Here is a 23,956-nt window from a genome sequence, read left to right as displayed (position 1 = left end):
CCTCCTGCTTTGCTGAGCCTGAACGCCCTTCGGTCGTAATCCAACCGGCTCTCCCATTGACAGACAGATGAGTCCAGAACCAGAACTATTCTTCTTTTTCTCAAAGTGATTTTAAAAAGTGGTTGAATTATTGAAGTGGGTTAATGCTGTTTTGGTGCCGAGCACTTAAGATGGAGACAGACTGGGGCTGCTGGGGCCGAACCTGTGCAACAGTACCTGTCAGTACATGGGCCTTCAGCCAAGTCATATATCTTCAAGTTATTGCCTGGTCAGTCTTAATAGGGACATTAGGGAGTCAGGCTGAATGACGCCATGGCCTTTAGACAGCCGCAAATGTCAGTGGCCATCAGAAGCTTGAATGCTATCACGCAGTGACATAATCATAGACGTGGAGCAACTGAAGCTTTCTGTTGTAACGCTGAAAGCCTGATGGCATTTACTCTCAATGAGAAATCTGAAAATAGAGTTTATTTGCAATACAAGGGCTTCAAACTCAACCCGCTCTGTCTCCATCTCCTTGATCTTTTACTACTCTCCGGCTTTCTCGACCTCAACTTCAAGCACCCGTTTAAGGTCACTGACTCCACTTCAGCTCATTAGCTCGATTTCACTCGGAGCTGCGTTTCAGATCTGTTTTTACACCTGGGAATAGTGTTAACACGTACATAGAGGAGCTGCTGTAACACTCCTCTCAGGGCACCCTCATGTCATTATCAATGCTACAGTAGTGGCTCTCCACCATCTTTTTTTTCTTACTTTTTTTTGTCCTTTAATCATCTGAATCTAGTTATTTTAGAAAAGTTAATTCATTAATAAGTCACACCATTTCCCCTCGAGACACTGTCGGGGAAATTACCTGGAAGCTCTCAAAGAAAAAATATATTGTATAGCCTAGAGTATATCTGAGACCAGTTTGTCTTACAGGACAAAGAAACCACATGATTAGACCCTGTGCTGCTTATACAAGAAGGTTGATTGGTCAACAGGTCATAAATACCTCTCTGAGCTATATCTGCTACCTTATCTACAAGCAACGAGCTCTACTTTGTATGTGTTCATAGCTCACAATACATTAAATACAGTGCTTGCCTTTGTCTAAAATTATAAACTTATGTCCTCTCTCTGACCTCAGCCTTACACCCTGGTCCTAAGGTTGACACCCAAGTATCATCCTGTGCACACACACAGGAGGAAAAAACATAAACTAACCACGAGTTGTGACCAAGAGGATTCTTCCCAAAGCATGTGCTACACATGTATTTGTAAATGCACGTTAATACTGTGTCACACCTTCTTTCAATTTACTGCTTTATGGTAGGCTATTTAGACACTAGGCTACACAATTTGGTATAAGGCACCCTTAATATGGGGTTCAAAGTTACTATTAAAGGAACAGCGTGACATTTTAGGAAATGTGCTTATTTGTTTTCACGCTGAGAGTTAGATGAGAAGATTACATAACACTTCATTTTACAGGTCCACTCATTTCATGGTAATTAGGTGATAATTAGCAAGTAACCTATTTGAAATTTCTTTGGAATTACTGACAAATTACCCCAAAATGTACCTAAAAAATTATAGAAAATTACTTTATCATAAACATGATTGCTAAAATAGCATGTAATCGTTAAAATAGGGCCCTTAGGCTTGAGAAGCGGACCGTGCGCTGCTCTTCATAGGAGGTGGAAAACCAAAACTAATAGAAGACACTTCTGATCAGGCACAAATCTCACCATTGTGTGAATTATTGTCTACAAAAATGTAACCTGGTAGCTAATGTAATGATTCAGGGAGTTATTTGCTAATTATCATCTATTTATCAGCAGACATGGAAATAAAGCAGATCAATTAACTTTGTATTCTTTTTCTGGAAATGTATTAAATAAATGACCAGCTATTTATTACTGCTTATCGGAAAATAGCAGGATATAATTATTAAATAATGTTTATAATAGATATAAAATAATAATAATAAAAGTCCAGACTCAAGTCCCAAGTCAAGACAGCCAAACAAAGATCAATTTTGAGGTATATATTGGGGTAATTTGGCAGTAATTCCAAAGAAATTTCAAATAAGTTACTTGCTAATTATCACCTAATTACCATGAAATTTGCAGACCTGTAAAATGAAGTGTTACCATGATTTATTAACCATTCATAAAGACTACATTAGTTAGTTATAATTTATAATCCCTTTATAAAGGGCGTTTATGTTGACTTGCAAGTGGGAACAAAACACCAGGAGGTGAGTTAATTTGCTAAAAAAATATAGCTAATGCAATTTTACTAACATTTCATAAATTTCACAGAGACCAGCTAATTTTGTGAGGAAAATATTCCTAATGTTTTATTTTGTAATCTCATTTTGCTCAGAGAACAGAAAGTCAGACAAAGAGCTGCAGACACAGATAAATAATACATTCATTATTGATATTTTACACGATACTCTGCACCTCATATTTCACCACTGGAAGGATTAAATAGAATTTAATTCAACTAAAATGAAGGGTTAACAGTCTGACTGGAGAGCAGCCCAGTAGTTGTAACTGTAACACAAATCAGCCTCTACCCACTCACACATTAATTCTCCAGACTGATGTCATCACCCAAAAGCAGCGTTGCTCAATGTTCGCACTTTATTACAGTGTTTTTAAAAGCAATGTGTCCTCCTGGGCCACGGACTACCTTTTATTTCATTTCATCTTTTGGTTGAGAAAGCTCTCAGGTGGGTTCCAGCTAAACTGCAGTTTCCCCTCATCTTCATCATGCGGCGTCCTTGCGGTAATGTAAACATGTCAGTACGGAATAAGTCACTGTATATGTCACAGTGAGGGCAGCAGACCTCCCAGCGGACGTACAAAAGGCAGAATTACCGTAGTGGTCTCCTCTGCTCTGCTCCGGGAGAATTCATATGGAGATTAGGCAACTGTTTCCCTGACAACCACATTTTACGAACTTAGATTTCTTTTTTGTCACACTATTCACTGAGGACCTCTAACTCACATCTCATATTCTCTCTTTGTGTAAATGCCTTTTCCTCTCAATCTTCTTTAAACATCTGCCCTCAAACTCATCAATCATTGCTGTTTTTTCATCTCTCCATACATTCTTGTTCTTGCTCAGCTTTTTGTCGTCCTGTAACTCATTCAGTCCATCTTTCTGTTCGTCAGCTGCCCCAGTTGATATATTTTCCTTTGCTGCCTTCGACTCCATATTTCACTCTCCTCTCAAAGCTCTTGGATTGGATGTCGTCACATTGATCTGGCACTCAATAACCTACATGTAGCCTACTGGATCCTGAGCAGACTGGTAGACCTTGACCTCAGCTTGTATCCTAACCAATTCCTCTACACTTTTTGGTTTTGGTGCACTGGCAGCAGCGTTTTTTTTACAGATGGAAGTCAAATCCATTTTCACCCTTTTAGCAGGTTTCATGGGGAACGCTGATGATCACCTGCCACTCCAACAGTCATGTGTATAATTAGATGTGATCTGTGCCTCTTTGCAGTGTTACATAAGCGCCCCCCCCCCCCTGTTGTCTCATGCGAGTAGCATTTTTTTAAACCGTTTAATGAGTTTAGGTAATAGGCCGTGTTTGTACATTTTTACGAGTGTGTCTCTCTGTTTGAGAAACAGTAGCCAACGCTGCTCCTCTCTGGTACGTTGTACTCTCTTCCAGCTCATTTCACACCTTTCTGACACCCTCCCCCATATTACACCTTCACTGTGAATTAGTGTCGGTATTCGGTGACCCTGAAGAATATTGTACAGTGACAGTAAAATAATAAGGACAGTTGCTTTGTCAGTGAGATGTGTGTGTGTGTGTGTGTGTGTGTGTGTGTGTGTGTGTGTGTGTGTGTGTGTGTGTGTGTGTGTGTTAGGCTAGCATGTCGAATCCTAATAGACTTCAGATAATAAAGCTTTAAAATCTCCAAGGGGAATTTAAGACTGTAGTTTGCAGATCATTCCATTTTAAAGGTGCATAGTATCTGAAACCAGTTCTGCCATCATTAGTCATATACATTATACAGGGTACTGATTTAATACCCTAAAGTTTTTTACCCAGGAGACCAGGGTTCACATCCTGTATGAGACCAACAACATGTATTTGTATTTGTGTGTTAAGTTTTACTTTTGAAACGTAATAATTTTAAGCCGAAACATGTTTTTGCCTAAACTTAACTAAATGATTTTGTTGTCTAAACCTAAAAAGTTGTAGTTTTGTTGCCTAAACCTAACTACGAGTTTTTGTTGCCTAAACCTAAAAAAGTTAGTTTTGTTGCCTAAACCTAAAATACTTGTAGTTTTGTTCACTAAACCTACTTAAGTGTTTTTGTTGCCTAAACCTAAAAAGTTTTAGTTTTGTTGCCTAAACCTAACTAAGAGTTTTTGTTGCCTAAACCTAAAATAGTTGTAGCTTTGTTCCCTAAACCTAATTAAGTGTTTTTTGTTGCCTAAATCTAAAATAGTTGTAGTTTTATTGCCTAAACCTAAAATACTTGTAGTTTTGTTCTCTAAACCTTATTAAGTGTTTTTGTTGCCTAAACCTAAAAAGTTTTAGTTTTGTTGCCTAAACCTAACTAAGAGTTTTTGTTGCCTAAACCTAAAATAGTTGTAGCTTTGTTCCCTAAACCTAATTAAGTGTTTTTGTTGCCTAAACCTAAAATAGTTGTAGTTTTATTGCCTAAACCTAAAGTACTTGTAGTTTTGTTCTCTAAACCTTATTAAGTGTTTTTGTTGCCTAAACCTAAAACGTTTTAGTTTTGTTGCCTCAACCTAACTAAGTGTTTTTGTTGCCTAAACCTAAAGAAGTTGTAGTTTTGTTGCCTTAACCTAAAGAAGTTGTAGTTTTGTTCTCTAAACCTAAAAACGTTGTGGTTTTGTTTCCTAAACCTAAAAAAGTTGTGGTTTTGTTGCCTAAACCTAATTAAGGGTTTTTGTTGCCGAAACCTAAAGAAGCGTTTTTGTTTGTGTTCAAAACGTAACGTTATATTCAAGTTTACAGCATGTTAGAACGTGTTGCTTTTAAGGTTCGCTTTCACTTTTACAACATAGTAGGCGTAGTAGGCCCCTAATGACCCACATCTATGGTGCTTATAGCGACTGATAACGCCTATTTAACGGCCTGATAACAGTTGAATTGGTTGGTGCTTCAGTCAGTTTGAGTTTCAACATCCTCTTGTGCAAATAACATCATTTTTTATTTCACGCTGTGTATTCACTGACACACTCTGTTTTCCATTTTGTTCCCCCTCAAACATAATTTAAATCAACACAACAAGCAGACTGAATATGAATATTGGCTTGCTGCATCACCACTTGGCTCTGCTCTGAACAGCAGTACTCACAACATTGTTATAGTTTATAACTGGCATCCTTGGCAGTACCAGAAAGCATACAGTATGACAAAACATGTATTGGCTTCGTACGGGTCAAGGACAGAAGCTCTGCCATCGCACATAACCCCCAGTGGATGATGGCGATGACTAACTCCACGCTTTCAAAAGAGGAGCTGACTCAGACTTTGATGTGAAGAAGAACTCTTAAAAAAAAAAAAATCTTTAAAAATCTTTTTAAAAAAAGTAGATGTCAGTCTTTCCATACTAAGGGCTGAAAACTGTCTCTGCCTCTTCTATGCTTCGATTTGATTCCTTCATTCAGTCATCATTACATGACATCATCGTCACTTGAATGGAAACAATGAATCAGACACATAAGCCCTATAGCCTCACATCTAAAGGCACTCTGGTCTACAAAACTCTGTTTATTCCTTGACTGACACAATGTGTGGTACAGTTACAAACATTTTCATGCCGCCTCTGTCTTGTCATATCTGTGCTGGCTGCCTCCGCTTGACGGAAATCAGAAAATGAATCAAGTCCCAGACCCAGACAAATCACTGTTGCATAACTAATTGTCAGCTGAAACTGCTGAACCTCTGCTCGTTATTGCCAAATACCGCTGTGAAAGAAAAAAAACAGATGAAAATACATCCTGAGAAGGGCACTGAGTTTTTCATTTAGCAGATATGAGTGTAAATATCTGTCAATCACAGCTATCATAGCTGGGCAGGTCTAATGTTTACAATTATTAGCAATCAGTTCCCCACAGGTTACATTAGGAATGATTTATTACCTTGCTAATGATGTTAAGAAAGAAACACTAAATGGATTTGGCAGGCATCAGTGACTTTGCAATCAGAGGCACTGATGCTGTGAGTATTGTTTGGAGCGATTAGTGTAACTAATTAATTTCCTTTTAACCATTCAACCAACTCTAAATAAATTCTATATTTATAAGATATAATTTTGTATTTATTCCATGAGTTGTTGTGGTCTTTGTGAAGTTCTAAGGAAAAAGATCACAAAGTGCAGTAAGAAGCCCAAACCTCTCTGAGGACGCTGCAGCACTACACAAATAACAATGTTCCAATTTCCTATAAGTGATTGCCCAGTTGTGCAGACTACTCAGCAGTTTACAGACTCATAAAAGCCTAAGTACCTCATTTTCGCAGATGCCAATTTAAAATTTTACACTTTCTATCCAACCCTTCCACTGTCCAATTAGAATCACAAAAACGTTTTGCAGGGGGAAAAGGAAGAAAAGGACAAGGACATAACAGAAATGTATGAATTTTATCCTCAAATAAGGGATGAAAGTAATTGGACTGGGGAGAGGGCTGAATCATACATTTATTTGACAAATAACACAATCCTGTCTCCTAGAAAAGACATTTATATACAACTGCTTTGCAACAGAAACGATGAAATGTTGTTAATTAACAAATCTGGCACGTTGCAAAAATGTTGATACTGAACTTATCGGTGAAATGTTAAAAACGTATTTTATTTGTTTTCCAGCAAAATAAACAATCATGCAATACAATATCTGCTCTTAGTGATGAAAGCATTATTAAATGTTTTTATGGTTTAGGCAACGGCAGCACTTTGTATGGGTGAGTGAAAAATCGCGGTCTGGTTTAATACAGAAAAAGTCTGCAGTGATGTGAAACACGCATTTATTAAAGGTCCAGTATGTAACATTTCAGAGGATCTATTAGCATAAATGGAATATAATACTCAAAACTATGTTTTCATTAGTGTATAATCACATGAAATTAAGAATCGTTGTGTTTTCGTTAGCTTAGAATGAGTCCTTCATATTGGGAGCAGGTCCTCTTTGCATTGTCTGCCATGTTTCTCCGCCATTTTTCTACAGTAGACCAGAACGGACAAACCAAACACTGGCTCTAGAGAGAGCCTGTCACGTATTCATGTTATCTGAAGGCCACCGTAGTTCTCAGACACGCTTGGAAAGGGAGAGGTGAGCGGAGGGGTATTCAGTTGATTGCAATCTGCAACCTATCACCAAATCCTACACACTGAAACTTAAACATTTAACCAAAACCACGATCTTTCCCTAATCCTAACCAAAGTGCTTGTGTTGCCTAAACCACAGACGGGACTCAGGATCAGTAACTGGAAACAAATTCCTGGTGCGGTATATAAAAGTAGCGCTTCATTCTCTCTTAAAAAAAAAATTGCCTCTGTACATAATCCAGGCAGCGACGATTACGTTTGCCAATACAACGATATAAGGAAAACAATTTAGTGCAGTTTAGTCATTTCAAGGAGACAGGATTGCAAAACAATACATTTATGGCAATCTTATCTTAGTATTTTTGCAACTAGAATGAATGAAAAAAATAAATTACATAGTGGGATAAGAAAAAAAAGGTAAACATCCAGCCCTTATCTCCTGACAAATATTAAAACCCTTAAAAAAATACATAAACATCCCCCTTTTCTGACCCCTGATAATATTTTTCATACACTCCCTAAATCCTTAAATTTATACAAATCTAGCTGTGACCAGCTCTTCCTCACAGCCATCATACACAGAGTGTATTTCCAGTGTGCCTAGAAGCACAAGGCAAAGGTCACATTTTTGAAACTACAGACCCAAATGTCGCACCATTTGTTCATCAGAGACTCCTAACTGGTCTCATGAACAATCTAAGCGATAGGAGTCACGGTTTCTGTCGTAGAAGCACTTTTATGACATGTACGTCTCTGGTTAACTCCTATTATAAACTGCCCCACTGCAGCAGTGGCCAATCACCACGGCAACTTCAGATTGCTGCTAGACAGCTGATTCACATTAGCCAATCAGAGCAAGCTGACTAACACACACACACACACACACACACACACACACACACACACACACTATTTACTGTATCACGCCATTTCAGTGAGCCAGCATGCTGTAAACCAGGCTTCAATGGATCAGGGCCATAATTAATGTGATCAATTACACCTGTGATTAAAAGCCCCCAACTCTCATTGTATGATAACAGGAACTAGGTATTCACCTACTTTTCAAAATAAAATCCCTCAACTCTTACTGTATGTTAACAGGAAACTAAACACTCCTCACGGCCCCCCAATCACCATGGCAACCACTGACAGACACGCACGCAGCGAAAGGGCCTACAGTTATGACCTCACTATGGACCTCAGACAGTCTGAATCTGCCCCCCCCCCCAGCACCAGGCACACTGGTCAAAATTTCTTGCGAAATTTTCTAGTTTTCTTATTCAGACTTCTGCCTAAACTTTGCCGCGCTACTCCTCCGGCAGCGTTGCCAACACCTGTACAAAAATTGTACAGCTCCTCCTATAACATTTATACATTATAATTTAAACATTATAATATACATTTAAACATTATATACATGCATTATACACAGTTATAGGAGGAGCGAAAGAAAATACATTTTCAGATCACCAACCACTCAAAAACAACCAGTGTTGTCTATTTTATCAGGTAGAATGAATAAACCGTTTCTATATTCATACCAAACCATAAATACCAGTATATTATCAATTTTAAATACATAAAATATATTAATAAGACAACCATTTCTAGTCTCTTTGGTTCAATGTGCTCTGCAGCGTAATTTCAATCTGGCATTGCAGAACAGAAGCTGCCTATACACAGTTATAACTGTGTATAGGCCTACAGTAGCGTACAGGCCTACAGTTATAGGAGGAGCGAAGGAGCAGTGTTAATGTAAATGTACGTTGTTTTGATTTCAAATGTAAACTCACTTTCATTGGGCAGACTATGACCCAATGTGTAACCTGTTGCTAGGGCTCAGGGGGGCCTCAGCAACCAACCTTGACGATGTTTCCCGCCAGTAGGTGGCTAACCACTTGGGGTGTCTCCTTTAGTCATAGAGCAGTGTTAATGTAAATGTACATTGTTTTGATTTCAAATGTAAACTCATTTTCATTGGGCAGACTATGAACCAATGTGTAACCTGTTGCTAGGGGTCAGGGGGGCCCCAGCAACCAGCCTGACGAATCAGAGCGAAGCTCCTCCTATAACATTTAAACATTATAATTTAAACATTATAATATAGATTTAAACATTATATACATACATTATATACACAGTTATAGGAGGAGCTTCGCTCTTCCTATAACTGTGTATAGGCCTACAGTAGCGTACAGGCCTACAGTTAAAGGAGGAGCGAAGCTCTCTTTCCACTGTTCCAACAATCACAAAATCTGGTTTTGGTCAAAATAAACCCTTAATTCATAGCATCAACAGATATATATTCAGTTTGTTCAGTTCAGTAACATTTCTGACGCTGCATGGCGCTGTTGTGTGTGTTAATCTCCCGACAGAGGGCGCAGAGGACAGAAGCTGCTCGCAGTTTAAATGACACCAATAGCTTACTGTGTGTGTCACCTAGCATAGTTTTTATAGCATGACTAACTTGAGTTTTGAACTAATGTTTCCCGCCAGTAAGTGGCTAATCACTTGGGGTGTCTCCTTTTTCAAATGTAAACTCACTTTCATTGGGCAGGAATGAACCAATGTGTCAGCTGTTGCTATGGGTCAGGGGGGCCCCAGCAACCAACCTGACGATGTTTCCCGCCAGTAGATGGCTAACCACTTGGGGTGTCTCCTTTAGTCATAGAGCAGTGTTAATGTAAATGTATGTTGTTTTGATTTCAAATGTAAACTCACTTTCATTGGGCAGACTAATGCCACATTGGTTACACATGAACCAATGTGTAACCTGTTGCTAGAGGTCAGGGGGGCCCCAGCAACCAACCTGACGAATCTGATGACACCTCTCAAATTAAAGAACTCTCATTGGCTCTTTGTTTTGTGGCCTTCACTTAAATACCATCTTCACGTCTCCTTCTGCCTCTCTGACTTCTGTTTGAGGTGAGTCTCACGTTAACTGTGTATTTAGCTAGCTAGCTAGCTGTACAATTCAGCCTCACAGATTAGCATTTTAAGGTTGAACTTTATGAAAACATGTAAATGTCCTGTTTATTTGCTCGACAGGAATGAGTGGCAAATCGATGTGAAGAGAGCTCAAAAACACTCCTCTTTAGGGCCGTACAGAGTCGCCATACTTTAACGTAGAAAAATCATTAAAAGTTTAACGGGTCACGAGACTTGGGACTTTATTGGGCCTTTCATCCACCTTCTTAAAACCTCACTATGGTCCTCAGACCCCCCCCCAGCACCAGGCACACTGGTCAAAATTTCTTGCGAAATTTTCTAGTGAAGTCTTACTATTCCTCTTCCTATGGTTTTTCTTGCGAAATTTTCTAGTATTTATTACAATTAAGATAATAAGATAAAAAAATAATAATCTTTCGTGACTTCAATGGTCCATGAAAAGTAAAAGAAATTAAATATGATTAATTCAAAAATATTTAAAAATACACAGCCCCCGAAGTCCCACTTTTTTTTTTTTTAATTAATGTTTTAAATAAAATCTTGTGCATACATGATGACAACTTATGCAACCAAAATATTAATAATGTCAAGATATTAAATAATATTTATTATAATTAAGATACGATTAAAAAAATACTTCAAGGGTCTGAAAAAAAGTTAAATAATATTGAAAAAATATAAAAAGAAATAATACAAATAAAATATAATATCATTTATATACTCCGGGAACCATCACCTTAACGTGGTGGAGAGGTTTGTGTGTCCCTATGACCCTGAGGGCTGTGTTGTCTGGAGCCTCGTGCTCCTGGTAGGGTCTCCCATGGCAAATTGGTCTTAGGTGAGGGGCCGGACTAAGAATGGTTCACAAAAAACCCAATGACGACACGAGGCAGAGGAGGAGTTACCTGGCCCGGAGGAAGCCCGGGGCCCACGTCTGGAGCCAGGCCCAGACGGAGGGCCCGTCAACGAGCGTCTGGTGGCCGGGCTTGCCACGGAGCCCGGCCAGGGATACCCCGAAAAAGGAACGTGGCACCCCCCTCCTCTCCATCCTGTGGGCTCACCACCTGTGGGAAGAACCGCTTGGGTCGGGTGCGCTGCCACACGGGTGGCAGTGAAGGCCAGGGACCTCGACGGACTGGACCCGGGCGGCAGAGGCTGGCTCTGGGGACGTGGAACGTCACCTCTCTGTGGGGGAAGGAGCCGGAGCTTGTGCGGGAGGTGGAGCGCTATCAGTTGGATCTGGTAGGACTTACCTCTACGCACAGCCTCGGTTCTGGAACCGTACTCTTGGATAGGGGTTGGACTCTATTCTTCTCTGGAGTTGCCCATGGTGTGAGGCGCCGGGCGGGTGTGGGGATACTCACAAATCCCCGGCTGAGTGCCGCTACATTGGAGTTTACCCCGGTCGCCTCCCTACGCCTTCGGGTTATGGGGGGGAAAACTCTGACTGTTGTTTGTGCGTATGCACCAAACAGCAGTTCGGAGTATTCGGCCTTCTTGGAGACCCTGAATGGAGTCCTGTATGGAGCTCCAGTAGGGGACTCCATAGTTCTCCTGGGAGACTTCAACGCGCACGTGGGCAACGATGGAGACACCTGGAGTGGCGTGATTGGGAGGAACGGCCTCCCTGATCTAAACCCGAGTGGTCGTTTGTTGTTGGACTTCTGTGCTAGTCATGGATTGTCCATAACGAACACCATGTTCGAACATAAGGATGCTCATAAGTGTACGTGGTACCAGAGCACCCTAGGCCGAAGGTCGATGATCGATTTTGTAATCGTATCATTTGATCTGAGGCCGCATGTTTTGGACACTCGGGTGAAGAGAGGGGCGGAGCTGTCAACTGATCACCATCTGGTGGTGAGTTGGGTCAGAGGGTGGGGGAAGACTCTGGACAGACCTGGTAAGCCCAAACGCGTAGTGAGGGTGAACTGGGAACGTCTGGAGGAGGCCCCTGTCCGAGAGATCTTCAACTCACACCTCCGGCGGAGCTTTTCTGGCATCCCTGTGGAGGTTGGGGGCATTGAACCCGAGTGGACGATGTTCAAAGCTTCCATTGCTGAAGCTGCGGCGGTGAGCTGTGGTTTTAAGGTCTTAGGTGCCTCAAGGGGCGGCAACCCTCGAACACCGTGGTGGACACCGGTGGTCAGGGAAGCCGTCCGACTGAAGAAGGAGGCCTTCCGGGATATGTTATCTCGGAGGTCTCCGGAGGCAGTTGCAGGGTACCGACGGGCCCGAAGAGCAGCAGCCACTGCTGTGACGGAGGCAAAGCAGCGGGTGTGGGAGGAGTTCGGAGCAGCCATGGAGAAGGACTTTCGGTCGGCACCAAAGTGCTTCTGGAAAACCATCCGGCACCTTAGGAGGGGGAAACGGGGAACCATCCAAGCTGTGTACAGTAAGGATGGGACACTGTTGACCTCAACTGAGGAGGTAATCGGGCGGTGGAAGGAGCACTTTGAGGAACTTCTGAATCCGACCAATACGCCCTCTATGGTAGAGGCAGAGCTGGAAGCTGATGGGGGACCATCATCAATTACCCTGGTGGAAGTCACTGAGGTAGTCAAACAACTCCACAGTGGCAAAGCCCCGGGGGTTGATGAGATCCGCCCAGAAATGCTGAAGGCTCTGGGTGGGGAGGGGCTGTCTTGGATGACACGTCTCTTCAACACCGCGTGGAAGTCGGTGACAGTGCCTAAGGAGTGGCAGACCGGGGTGGTGGTTCCCCTTTTCAAAAAGGGGGACCAGAGAGTGTGTGCCAATTACAGGGGTATCACACTGCTCAGCCTCCCTGGTAAAGTCTACTCCAAGGTGCTGGAAAGGAGGGTTCGGCCGATAGTCGAACCTCAGATCGAAGAGGAACAATGCGGATTCCGTCCTGGCCGTGGAACAACGGACCAGCTCTTTACTCTCGCAAGGATCCTGGAGGGGGCCTGGGAGTATGCCCATCCAGTCTACATGTGTTTTGTGGACTTGGAGAAGGCATATGACCGGGTCCCCCGGGAGATACTGTGGGGGGTGCTGCGGGAGTATGGGGTGAGGGGGGCACTTCTCAGGGCCATCCAATCCCTGTACGCCCAAAGCGAGAGCTGTGTTCGGATCCTCGGCAATAAGTCGGACTCGTTTCCGGTGGGGGTTGGCCTCCGCCAGGGCTGCGCTTTGTCACCAATCCTGTTCGTGATATTCATGGACAGGATATCGAGGCGTAGTCGGGTGGAGGAGGGTTTGCAGATCGGTGTGCTGAGGATCTCATCGCTGCTTTTTGCAGATGATGTGGTCCTGTTGGCATCATCGGTCTGCGACCTCCAGCACTCACTGGATCGGTTCGCAGCCGAGTGTGACGCAGTCGGGATGAGAATCAGCACCTCTAAATCTGAGGCCATGGTTCTCAGCAGGAAACCGGTGGTTTGCCTACTCCGGGTAGGGAATGAGTCCTTACCCCAAGTGAAGGAGTTTAAGTATCTCGGGGTCTTGTTCGCGAGTGAGGGGACGATGGAACGTGAGATTGGTCGGAGAATCGGAGCAGCAGGGGCGGTATTGCATTCGCTTTACCGCACCGTTGTGACGAAAAGAGAGCTGAGCCGAAGGCAAAGCTCTCGATCTACCGTTCAATCTTCGTTCCTACTCTCACCTATGGTCATGAGGGTTGGGTCATGACCGAAAGAACGAGGTCGCGGGTGCAAGCGGCCGAAATGGGTTTCCTCAGGAGGGTGGCTGGCGTCTCCCTTAGAGATAGGGTAAGAAGCTCAGTCATCCGTGAGGGACTCGGAGTAGAGTCCTTGCTCCTTTGCGTCGAAAGGAGCCAGTTGAGGTGGTTCGGGCATCTAGCACGGATGCCTCCTGGGCGCCTCCCTTGGGAGGTGTTCCAGGCACGACCAGCTGGGAGGAGACCACGGGGAAGACCCAGGACTAGGTGGAGAGATTATATCTCTACTCTGGCCTGGGAACGCCTCGGGATCCCCCAGTCAGAGCTGGTTAATGTGGCCCGGGAAAGGGAAGTTTGGGGTCCCCTGCTGGAGCTGTTGCCCCCGCGACCCGATCCCGGATAAGCGGTTGAAGATGGATGGATGGATCATTTATAATATAATATTATATATTATATTATATATATAATATAATTTACAAATAAAAAGAAATATAAACAATAAGATGCCAGAAAAACAGTAAGAAATTTATTCTATTTCTTTTTTTAGGACCAGGTATAACATCGCAGAAGTATGTAGCTAATGGACGTAATATTTAATGATCTATTTGCAGAAATTATATATAATAAATAATATTCATAACCATGTTTTCATTAGTGTATAATCACTATCACAATGTTATAATGTTTGTACACATATTATGGGATTTGGCTATGAAAAAGAATCCTAATCTGCGAGAAGCTGTTGTTTTAGTATTTGTTTTTGATTAAAGGTCCCATATCATGCTCATTTTCAGGTTCATACTTGTGTTTTGTGTTTCTATTAGAACATGTTTACATGCTGTAATGTTAAAAAAATATATATATTTTCCTCATACTGTCTGCCTGAATATACCTGTGTTTACCCTCTGTCTGAAACGCACTGTTTTTGTGCATTTCAACGGAATTGCAATGGAATTGCGTTGCTAGGCAACAGTTTGGGTCCATGTTTACTTCCTGTCAGCTGATGTTATTCACATCCACTGATACAGGAAATAAACTGGGACACATTTAGAATATTTATGTTTAAAACCATGTAATGGTCTAAATATTGTATATTTGTGACATCACAAATGGACAGAAATCCTAACGGCTTGTTTCAAACGCACAATTTCTGAATACGGGCTGTGTGCATTTCTCCTTATATTGAGTGTTTTGATAGTTTAACAGTATTTATCTATCACTTAACCCTGCTTTATAATATAAAAGACATGAAAATCTCACTTTTTACAATATGGGACCTTTAAATACATTTATTGGTTTAGATTTGACTTGACATCATGCATTCTAAGAGTAGAACTGTACAACAGTAGAATGTTGTGAGGTCATGAGGAAGTTGTGATGTCATGAAGCAGTTGTGATGTCATAAAGGAGTTGTGAGGTCATGAAGCAGTTGTGATGTCATAAAGGAATTGTGAGGTATTAAAGGAATTGTGAGGTATTAAAGGAATTGTGAGGCCAACATTCCGGAGAAAACTCCTGATACCAACCAGAATCTCTCATCAATCTCATTTCAACTGTGAACTTCGAGTCTTCGACATTTCAACGGTGAACTTCGAATCTTCGACATTTCAACGGTGAACCATTACTGTTTGAGAGCCATGCCTTACAAGTTAAGAACAAGATTAGTAAGGACTCCTGAGCGTCCGTCCTCCAGTAGAAATCTGGGTAAGTAGTGATACCAAAATCCTGACGAGAACTGCAGTCTCTCTTACTTTAATATCCATATGATTTAGCTGCTGGGCTAATGATTACTAACGCTGCTTCTTCCTTAAGTCTGTCAGACAGTAGATCCCATCCAGGACATTTCAACGGTGAACCATTACTGTTTGAGAGCCATGCCTTACAATTTAAGAACAAGATTAGTAAGGACTCCTGAGCGTTCGTCCTCCAGTAGAAATCTGGGTAAGTAGTGATACCAAAATCCTGACGAGAACTGCAGTCTCTCTTACTTTAATATCCATATGATTTAGCTGCTGGGCGAATGATTACTAACGCTGCTTCTTCCTTAAGTCTGTCAGACAGTAGATCCCATCCAGGACATTTCAGCGGTGAACCATTACCGTTTGAGAGCCATGCCTTACAATTTAAGAACAAGATTAGTAAGGACTCCTGAGCGTTCGTCCTCCAGTAGAAATCTGGGTAAGTAGTGATACCAAAATCCTGACGAGAACTGCAGTCTCTCTTACTTTAATATCCATATGATTTAGCTGCTGGGCTAATGATTACTAACGCTGCTTCTTCCTTAAGTCTGTCAGACAGTAGATCCCATCCAGGACATTTCAACGGTGAACCATTACTGTTTGAGAGCCATGACTTACAATTTAAGAACAAGATTAGTAAGGATTCCTGAGCGTCCGTCCTCCAGTAGAAATCTGGGTAAGTAGTGATACCAAAATCCTGACGAGAACTGCAGTCTCTCTTACTTTAATATCCATATGATTTAGCTGCTGGGCTAATGATTACTAACGCTGCTTCTTCCTTAAGTCTGTCAGACAGTAGATTCCATCCAGGACATTTCAACGGTGAACCATTACTGTTTGAGAGCCATGCCTTACAATTTAAGAACAAGATTAGTAAGGACTCCTGAGCGTCCGTCCTCCAGTAGAAATCTGGGTAAGTAGTGATACCAAAATCCTGACGAGAACTGCAGTCTCTCTTACTTTAATATCCATATGATTTAGCTGCTGGGCTAATGATTACTAACGCTGCTTCTTCCTTAAGTCTGTCAGACAGTAGATCCCATCCAGGACATGCTGGACAACAGGTCAGGTGGAAACCAGAGGGCCACCAAGAGAAAGTCTGACGAGAGCCATGAAAGAGCCATCAAGACTAGCAGGACAAGTCAAGGTTAGATGATATAGAAAGAACCTCAGGGGCTATTTTTTTAAAGTCCGGGTAACGTAAAAATAGCAACACAACTACTTGGTTAGATTTAGGAAAAGATTGACTTAGTTGGGTTTAGGCAACAAAACTACTTGCTCAGGTTTAGGAAAAATATACAAACAGTACATACTGTATACACATACAGTATATAGTGTGACTGGGTCGGTCCGGCTTGTCTCTGCCATGCTATATACACCTGGGTGCTAATAACATCTGCCTTAAAAATATCACCAAGTATAAAAAAATTTGGTTTAAAAATCATGAAAAAATGAGTGTTAAGTGTTATAAGTCTGGCCGAACCACTCTAGTTTTTATATAGTGTTAGGGAAAGGGTTATGCTAAGGATGGCTCCAGTGGTGAAAAGCAGTCTAAATCCACAATTCAGTACTATATAGTTCAGTCTTTTCACATGTTTTCAGCACTAAGTTTCTAACATGTGTTTAGGAAACTTTAACTCCGCTGAGGATGCTGGGACATCGACACCCGCCTGCGCCAGCATTAGCTCCAAATCTGAGGAGAAGAAGGGCAGGAAGAGGAGGTTCGAGGACACGGAAGCATACGGGAAGAGGAAAAGAACGTTCATGAGTCCCAATGAGGGCACCAGCTACCAGGCCACCACTGAGACTACCCCTGAGGCCATCCCTGAGACCATCCCTGACGCCATCCATGAGGCCACCCCTGAAACCTCCTTCAGGTCTGGATCTGATACCCTCATCAGCACCAACTCTGAGGAGAAGAAGGGCAGGAAGAGGAAGTCTGAGGACACAGGAGAATACGGGAAGAGGAGAAAAACGCCCCTCAGTTCCGGTACGGACACCAGCTACCAGGGCACCAATGATACCACCACTGAGTCCACCCCTGAGACCATCCCTGAGACCACCTCCAGTGATGAATTTGACACCTCCTCCACACAAAACAGCAGAGGTGAGTAGAGATAGAAATATGTGAAACATTGATGAAGTGTGAGTTCTATCAGTAAATTCAGTTGAGTTTACTCTTCATGAGGAAGGCTGTTTCAGCGCTTATTTTCTAACATGTATAATGTGTTTAGAAATCTTTGACTCTGATGAGGATACTGTGTCATGGATACCCGCCAGCACTGACTCTGAGGAGAAGAAGAGCAGGAAGAGGAAGTCTGAGGACACAGGAGACTACGGGAACAGGAGAAGAACATCCCTCAATCCCAGTGCGGGCACCAGCTACCCCTGGTACCAGGCACCCCTGCGCTACCTCTCGAACCCATTTCCTTCTCTTTTTAATCTCTTTTTTCCATCCATCCCTGAGACCATCCCTAAGGCCATCCCTGAGACCATCCCTGAGGCCACCGCTGAGACCATCCCTGAGGCCACCGCTGAGACCATCCCTGAGGCCATCCCTGAGACCATCCCTGATGCCATCCCTGACGCCATCCCTGAGGCCACCCCTGAAACCTCCTTCAGGTCCGGATCTGATACCTTCATCAGCACCAACTCTGAGGAGAAGAAGGGCAGGAAGAGGAAGTGTGAGGACACAGGAGACTACGGGAACAGGAGAAGAACGTCCCTCAATCCCAGTGCGGGCACCAGCTACCCCTGGTACCAGGCACCCCTGCGCTACCTCTCGAACCCATTTCCTTCTCTTTTTAATCTCTTTTTTCCATCCATCCCTGAGACCATATCTGAGACCATCCCTAAGGCCATCCCTGAGACCATCCCTGAGACCATCCCTGAGACCATCCCTAAGGCCATCCCTGAGACCATCCCTAAGGCCATCCCTGAGACCATCCCTGAGGCCATCCCTGAGACCATCCCTGACGCCATCCCTGAGGCCACCCCTGAAACCTCCTTCAGGTCCGGATCTGATACCTTCATCAGCACCAACTCTGAGGAGAAGAAGGGCAGGAAGAGGAAGTCTGAGGACAAAGGAGAATACGGGAAGAGGAGAAAAACGCCCCTCAGTTCCGGTACGGACACCAGCTACCAGGGCACCAATGATACCACCACTGAGTCCACCCCTGAGACCATCCCTGAGACCACCTCCAGTGATGAATTTGACACCTCCTCCACACAAAACAGCAGAGGTGAGTAGAGATAGAAATATGTGAAACATTGATGAAGTGTGAGTTCTATTAGTAAATTCAGTTGAGTTTACTCTTCGTGAGGAATACTACTAGCCTAGGAAGACTGTTTCAGCACTTATTTTCTAACATGTATAATGTGTTTAGATATCTTAGACTCCGCTGAGGATGCTGTGTCATGGATACCCGCCAGCACTGACTCTGAGGAGAAGAAGAGCAGGAAGAGGAAGTGTGAGGACACGGGAGACTATGGGAAGAGGAGAAGAACGTCCCTCAATCCCAGTGCGGGCACCAGCTACCCCTGGTACCAGGCACCCCTGCACTACCTCTCGTGCCCATTTCCTTTTCTTTTTAATCGCTTTTTTCCATCCATCCCTAAGACCATCCCTGAGGCCACCCCTAAGGCCACCGCTGAGACCATCCCTGAGGCCACCCCTAAGGCCACCAGTAGCGACTCTGACACCACCTTCCCAGAAGCCACTCTGTTTCACAACAGAGGTGAGTAGAGATAGAAATACGTGAAACATTGATGAAGTGTGAGTTCCATCAGTAAATTCAGTTTAGTTTATTCTTCATGGGGCGTACTACTAGCCTGGGAAGACTGTTGTATAATGTCTAGTGGATGTTGATAGGCAGATCTTGTTACCTTTGGACAGAATCAGACTGTTCACAGTCTTGATGCTAAGCTAAGCTTAACCGTCTGCTGGCTCAAAAGGTCATATCGTTCCTCTAAGTTTCAGTCTTGGCTTTTCAATTCATATTGGTAATAGGATTTGATTTTAAATTAGTAATTGTTACTGTAGTATTAGGGGTTAGTTTAGAAGTGGAAAGAAAGTTCTGAACAAGTACAGTCAAAGTGTTTGTGTTTTGTTTCTGCAGCTGACTTTGAGGCGAAATATGAGGAAGAGGGAATGCTGGGTCAAGGAAGCTTCGGAGCAGTCTTTGCTGGCCACCGCAAGGACGACCATCTGCCTGTAAGTTACACACACACACACACACACACACAGAATCCATGATTTATGTATCCGCTCTGTATGTAGTCAACGTATCCTCATACAACGGTTCATATGATACTGTATTTTACAAAAAGTTATTCCTACTTTTCATTGCGCTTTCCTACGAATGTCCAGCAACACGTGACGCATGTGTCAATTTCTGCTCCAGTCTTTTCAAAATAAAAGTTAGATTTAGGAAAAGATCGACTTGGGTAGGTTTAGGCAACAAAACTTTTTAGTTAGGTATTGGAATTTGTTTGGGTTAAAATAACACCGGGAGAGGCTTAATTTAAGTACAGAAGTTACATGAGAAAAACTACTTAGTTATGTTTAGGTAAAGATCGACTTAGTTAGGTTTAGGCACCAAAACTACTTAGTTAGGTTTAGGCAACAAAACTACTTAGTTAGGTTTAGATAACACAACTACTTAGTTAGGTTTAGACAAAACAAATACTTAGTTAGGTTTAGGCAACACAACTACTTAGTTAGGTTTAGACAACACAACTACTTAGTTAGGTTTAGACAACACGGTTTGGGTTAAAATAATTCCGGAAGTGGCGTAACTTAAGTAGCGAAGTTACATGACAAATCAACGTTGACTTCAGGTTTCACGTGGGGTACGAACACCGGCCTATTGGGGAAATTCCGGTAATTTTTGACCCACCCATAGACCCCGTTCCCTCCCTGCGCGGCAGTTGTCGCTCTTTATACTTCGTGGTTCACAATTACGTGGATTACATACAAATTGATTTTGTGGGATATATATACGAATGACAGTGCATTACTTTTCGTAGGTATAGCTACGAAGGGCGTATGAGAACAGCCTCATGTAGTATAAGCTGACCAAATGTCTGTTTCTGTCCCGTAGGTGGCCATAAAGCGTATCCGCGAGTTTCTTTACACAAAAGTGGTAAGAGATTTGTTTTTCATCCTAATACCAACACTCTACATTATTTAAATCATTTGAGTAACATTTATTTTTAGTTATTTTTATTCTGAGTACAAAGGGAACATGTTCCTCTTGTACCTCATACAATCTAACAGTTAAAATACTGTTAACTTTTGTATACATGTGTATATTAAGGTTTCATTATTTGCTTTCTCTTTCACTCCATATCTTTAGGATTTGGATGGGGAAGTTACAGATCTCCCTACAGAGGTGGCGCTGCTGCTGTACCTCAATCCAGCAGGAGCAGGAACCAGTGCCGTGGTGGGCCTGCTGGACTGGTACAATCTGGACAATGAGCTGATTCTCGTCCTAGAGAGACCCGTCCCCTGCATGGATCTCTATGACTATTTGGTGTCCATACAGTTATCAATACAGGAGGACATGGGCCGGGTAAGCAGTTGATGACATGTGTGTTTCTGTATGTGTGTCCACGCCAACCGTGTCACACAGTCTTCATGTCTCTTTCTTTCTCCCCCAGATCATAACAAAACAACTGGTGGAAGGTCTCCAAGAGGTCCACTCCAGAGAAGTTTTCCACAGGGACATCAAGATGGAAAACATCCTCATCGAAACCGGTTCTGATGTCCCACGTGTCTGGATCATTGACTTTGGCTCTGGCGAATTTCTGACAGAGGAGAGGTACACTGAAAATGAAGGTAGGCTGTCGTTCTTATGGTCCTGTTCTCTGAAACAACCCAGCATCTTTGCCGTCTCTGTCCTGTACTCCCGTCCCTCATCCATTAACCTTTGTCTCTGTGTGGCTGTATGTATTGTAGGTACCCTGTTATACACTACTCCTGAGTATATCCGGCGTGGGTGGTCCACGCCTGAAGCTACCACTGTGTGGCAGCTCGGTGCGGTGCTGTTTGAGATGCTGCATGATGGGGTGACCCCCTTCCATACCCCCCGTGACATCATCAATGCAGTCCCTGACATCCGTGACACTCTTTCCTACAGTAAGACATGCAGTAGAATACAAGCACACACATAAACACACAAAGAGTACAGCATTTGTATTTAAACATGATTCCTGTTGGTCTGTCCAGATTGCCAAGATTTTATAGCACGCTGTATGGACAAGAGCCCAGAGGCCCGACCCACCCTGGAGACTCTTAAGCACCACCCCTGGCTCGTGTGAGCTGTGGTCCTGAGGGATCCAGTCTGATGTGATACAGACTGGACCTCTCGGACCACGGATGGATCCCTGAAGACCACGGAAGAACCTCGTCCAGGGTTAACGCTGCTGTAGTCCCCATATGTGGCTCCCATTGCACTCTCTCTTGAAGCAGTAGAAATCAGACCGAGAGGCTGGTGGCGTCAATCTCTAGTAGGGCTGTGACGGGGAGGAAAATTTCTTGTGACAACATGGGTGTTACCGATTACACCAGAGATTTTACAGGAAAAGATGACGGTCATCATGTGTAGCCGCTTACTTTGATCTTTACCTTCAGGTGGCTGAGTGACTAGCCTCTCCGGTAGAACTTTTGCTGCGGAGCCGCTGGGGTGTACCCGGCGCCGCTCCGCCGCGCACACCAGCTGTGACCGCTCCGTCCTCCTCTTAGCATTGGGTATAAATCTGAAATTTAAACCGTGTTTGCTTTCCTCTGCCATCTCTCGGTCTTTCAACTCTCTCCCGTCCCGTGTGTGTGAAATCTGACTCCTGCTACTCTGTATGGAGCAGATGCATCGGTCGTCCGACTATCTATTGACAACCTGCCGCTGCAGGTGTGGGTGGCGGGTATGTAATGTAATGTGCCCGACCACCGTGTAACACTGGTAACACGGACTACCGCGACAAGCCATAGTGATTATAGGCCTACGTTCATGCTTCAAACACCCAGCTGTCCGTGGAGAGGGGATCTCTCTTTGAATTGCCTTTTCCGAGGTTTCTTACCGAGTTTTTCCTCGTTTTCTTAGAGAGCTGGAGCTGGGTTGAGAGTGCACGGGATAATGTACAGCGAGCCGGTCATTGTTGTCCCGCTAGCTGTACATTATCCCGCTTATTACATGGCTACTTACTTAAGAAATCACTAATTTGAGACAAAAATGGTCCTCCACAGTCCGACATCAGAACTGCGTCCATAGCAAAGGTCTGCTATGAAGAAATAACAGACCGTAGCCGTGTAATAATGGGGTTTTATTTTATACATGGGGCTACAAATAAAAATGACTTGAAGTGAATTCAAAATGTCTACAGGGTGGAGGTGCAGTGGTGATCACTGTCACCTCACAGAAAGAAGGCTTGATAAATAAATAATGCCTCATTCCTCATAACAACTTCTTGACACAATGATTTATTTGTACTATTACATCTTAATGTTTTTGAAGAAAGGGTTGCTGTACTGGATTGCATGAGATTGTCCATGTGTTCATGATAAATTGCAGTTAAGATCAGCGGGACTAGCTCACAACATTCAGTATTTGGATGGATGTGCAGTGACTTTGATGTTTGAACTACAGGTCATGTGATAAATGGGACCCAGAAAGACTATTTTACAATCACGTCTTTACAAAAAATAACTGCTGGAAAATTATTGAGAGGCCTGAAGCCACAAAGAATGATAAAAAGCTTGTTAACAGTAGAATAATAGGTACAGTAGAATAAATAACAAATGAAGGACTGGTTTTCAATATACTGTAATAGAAGAGGGCATAACAGCAGCCCATGAAAGGAAACATCTAAAGTACTCAAAGCTGGCGGCGGAACACCAAGAGGCTGGCTGGAAAGCAAGGGTTTATCCCGTGGAGGTCGGATGCCGGGGATTTGTCAGCAAAGCAGTAGTCCAACTGTTCCGTGGTGCTGACGGGATGACGCGGTCAAACCTGCGGAAAGCTGTGAAGGAGCTAGGAGAGTGTAATATTTCATATAACATTTTATAGATTATATTTATGATTAGTTCGACAAGAGAAACAAAAATCTGGTTCACGTTTGTCTTAAAAACAGTGCAGTAGGCCTTTATTTTAAACATGGTAGTGCTTTTCTTGCATACATCGTTAGGGATCTGTCGCACGATTCAGTATGGCCACGGATAAAACAATCCATAACATGAAACGATTCATAAAACAATTATCGCTGCCATTTTATAGCAGATAGAGCAACATTTTTACATAAATTATATCACC

At 43.0% G+C, this 23,956-nt stretch overlaps 1 protein-coding gene and 1 long non-coding RNA gene across 3 annotated transcripts; one reads left to right on the top strand and one right to left on the bottom strand.

Annotated features, from left to right (window-relative positions):
• The first annotated feature begins 16,439 nt into the window (after positions 1-16,439).
• LOC141779336 (uncharacterized) lies at positions 16,440-23,110 on the top strand. Of its 2 annotated transcripts, none has more exons than XM_074654118.1 (11): positions 16,440-16,563; positions 16,672-16,797; positions 17,278-17,757; positions 17,885-18,177; positions 19,330-19,387; positions 19,769-19,863; positions 20,753-20,794; positions 21,008-21,223; positions 21,312-21,489; positions 21,610-21,789; positions 21,880-23,110. In XM_074654118.1, exons 1-11 carry the CDS (start codon positions 16,497-16,499, stop codon positions 21,969-21,971), a joined length of 1,827 nt encoding a protein of 608 aa, XP_074510219.1. In that variant the 5' UTR covers positions 16,440-16,496; the 3' UTR covers positions 21,972-23,110. The 2 variants fall into 2 exon arrangements, with proteins under 2 accessions (XP_074510219.1, XP_074510218.1); XM_074654117.1 differs by having other exon boundaries at positions 17,885-18,201.
• On the bottom strand, positions 18,504-19,391 carry LOC141779338 (uncharacterized). The gene is made up of 2 exons (XR_012596265.1): positions 19,272-19,391; positions 18,504-18,653 (listed from the first exon to the last, which is right to left on the bottom strand). It is a non-coding gene; the product is annotated as an uncharacterized LOC141779338 (long non-coding RNA).
• Positions 23,111-23,956: the final 846 nt, after the last annotated feature.

Source organism: Sebastes fasciatus, chromosome 12 (genome assembly GCF_043250625.1).
Source record: "Sebastes fasciatus isolate fSebFas1 chromosome 12, fSebFas1.pri, whole genome shotgun sequence".
Taxonomy (NCBI): Eukaryota; Metazoa; Chordata; class Actinopteri; order Perciformes; family Sebastidae; genus Sebastes; species Sebastes fasciatus.
This window is presented reverse-complemented; position numbering and strand designations above follow the sequence as displayed.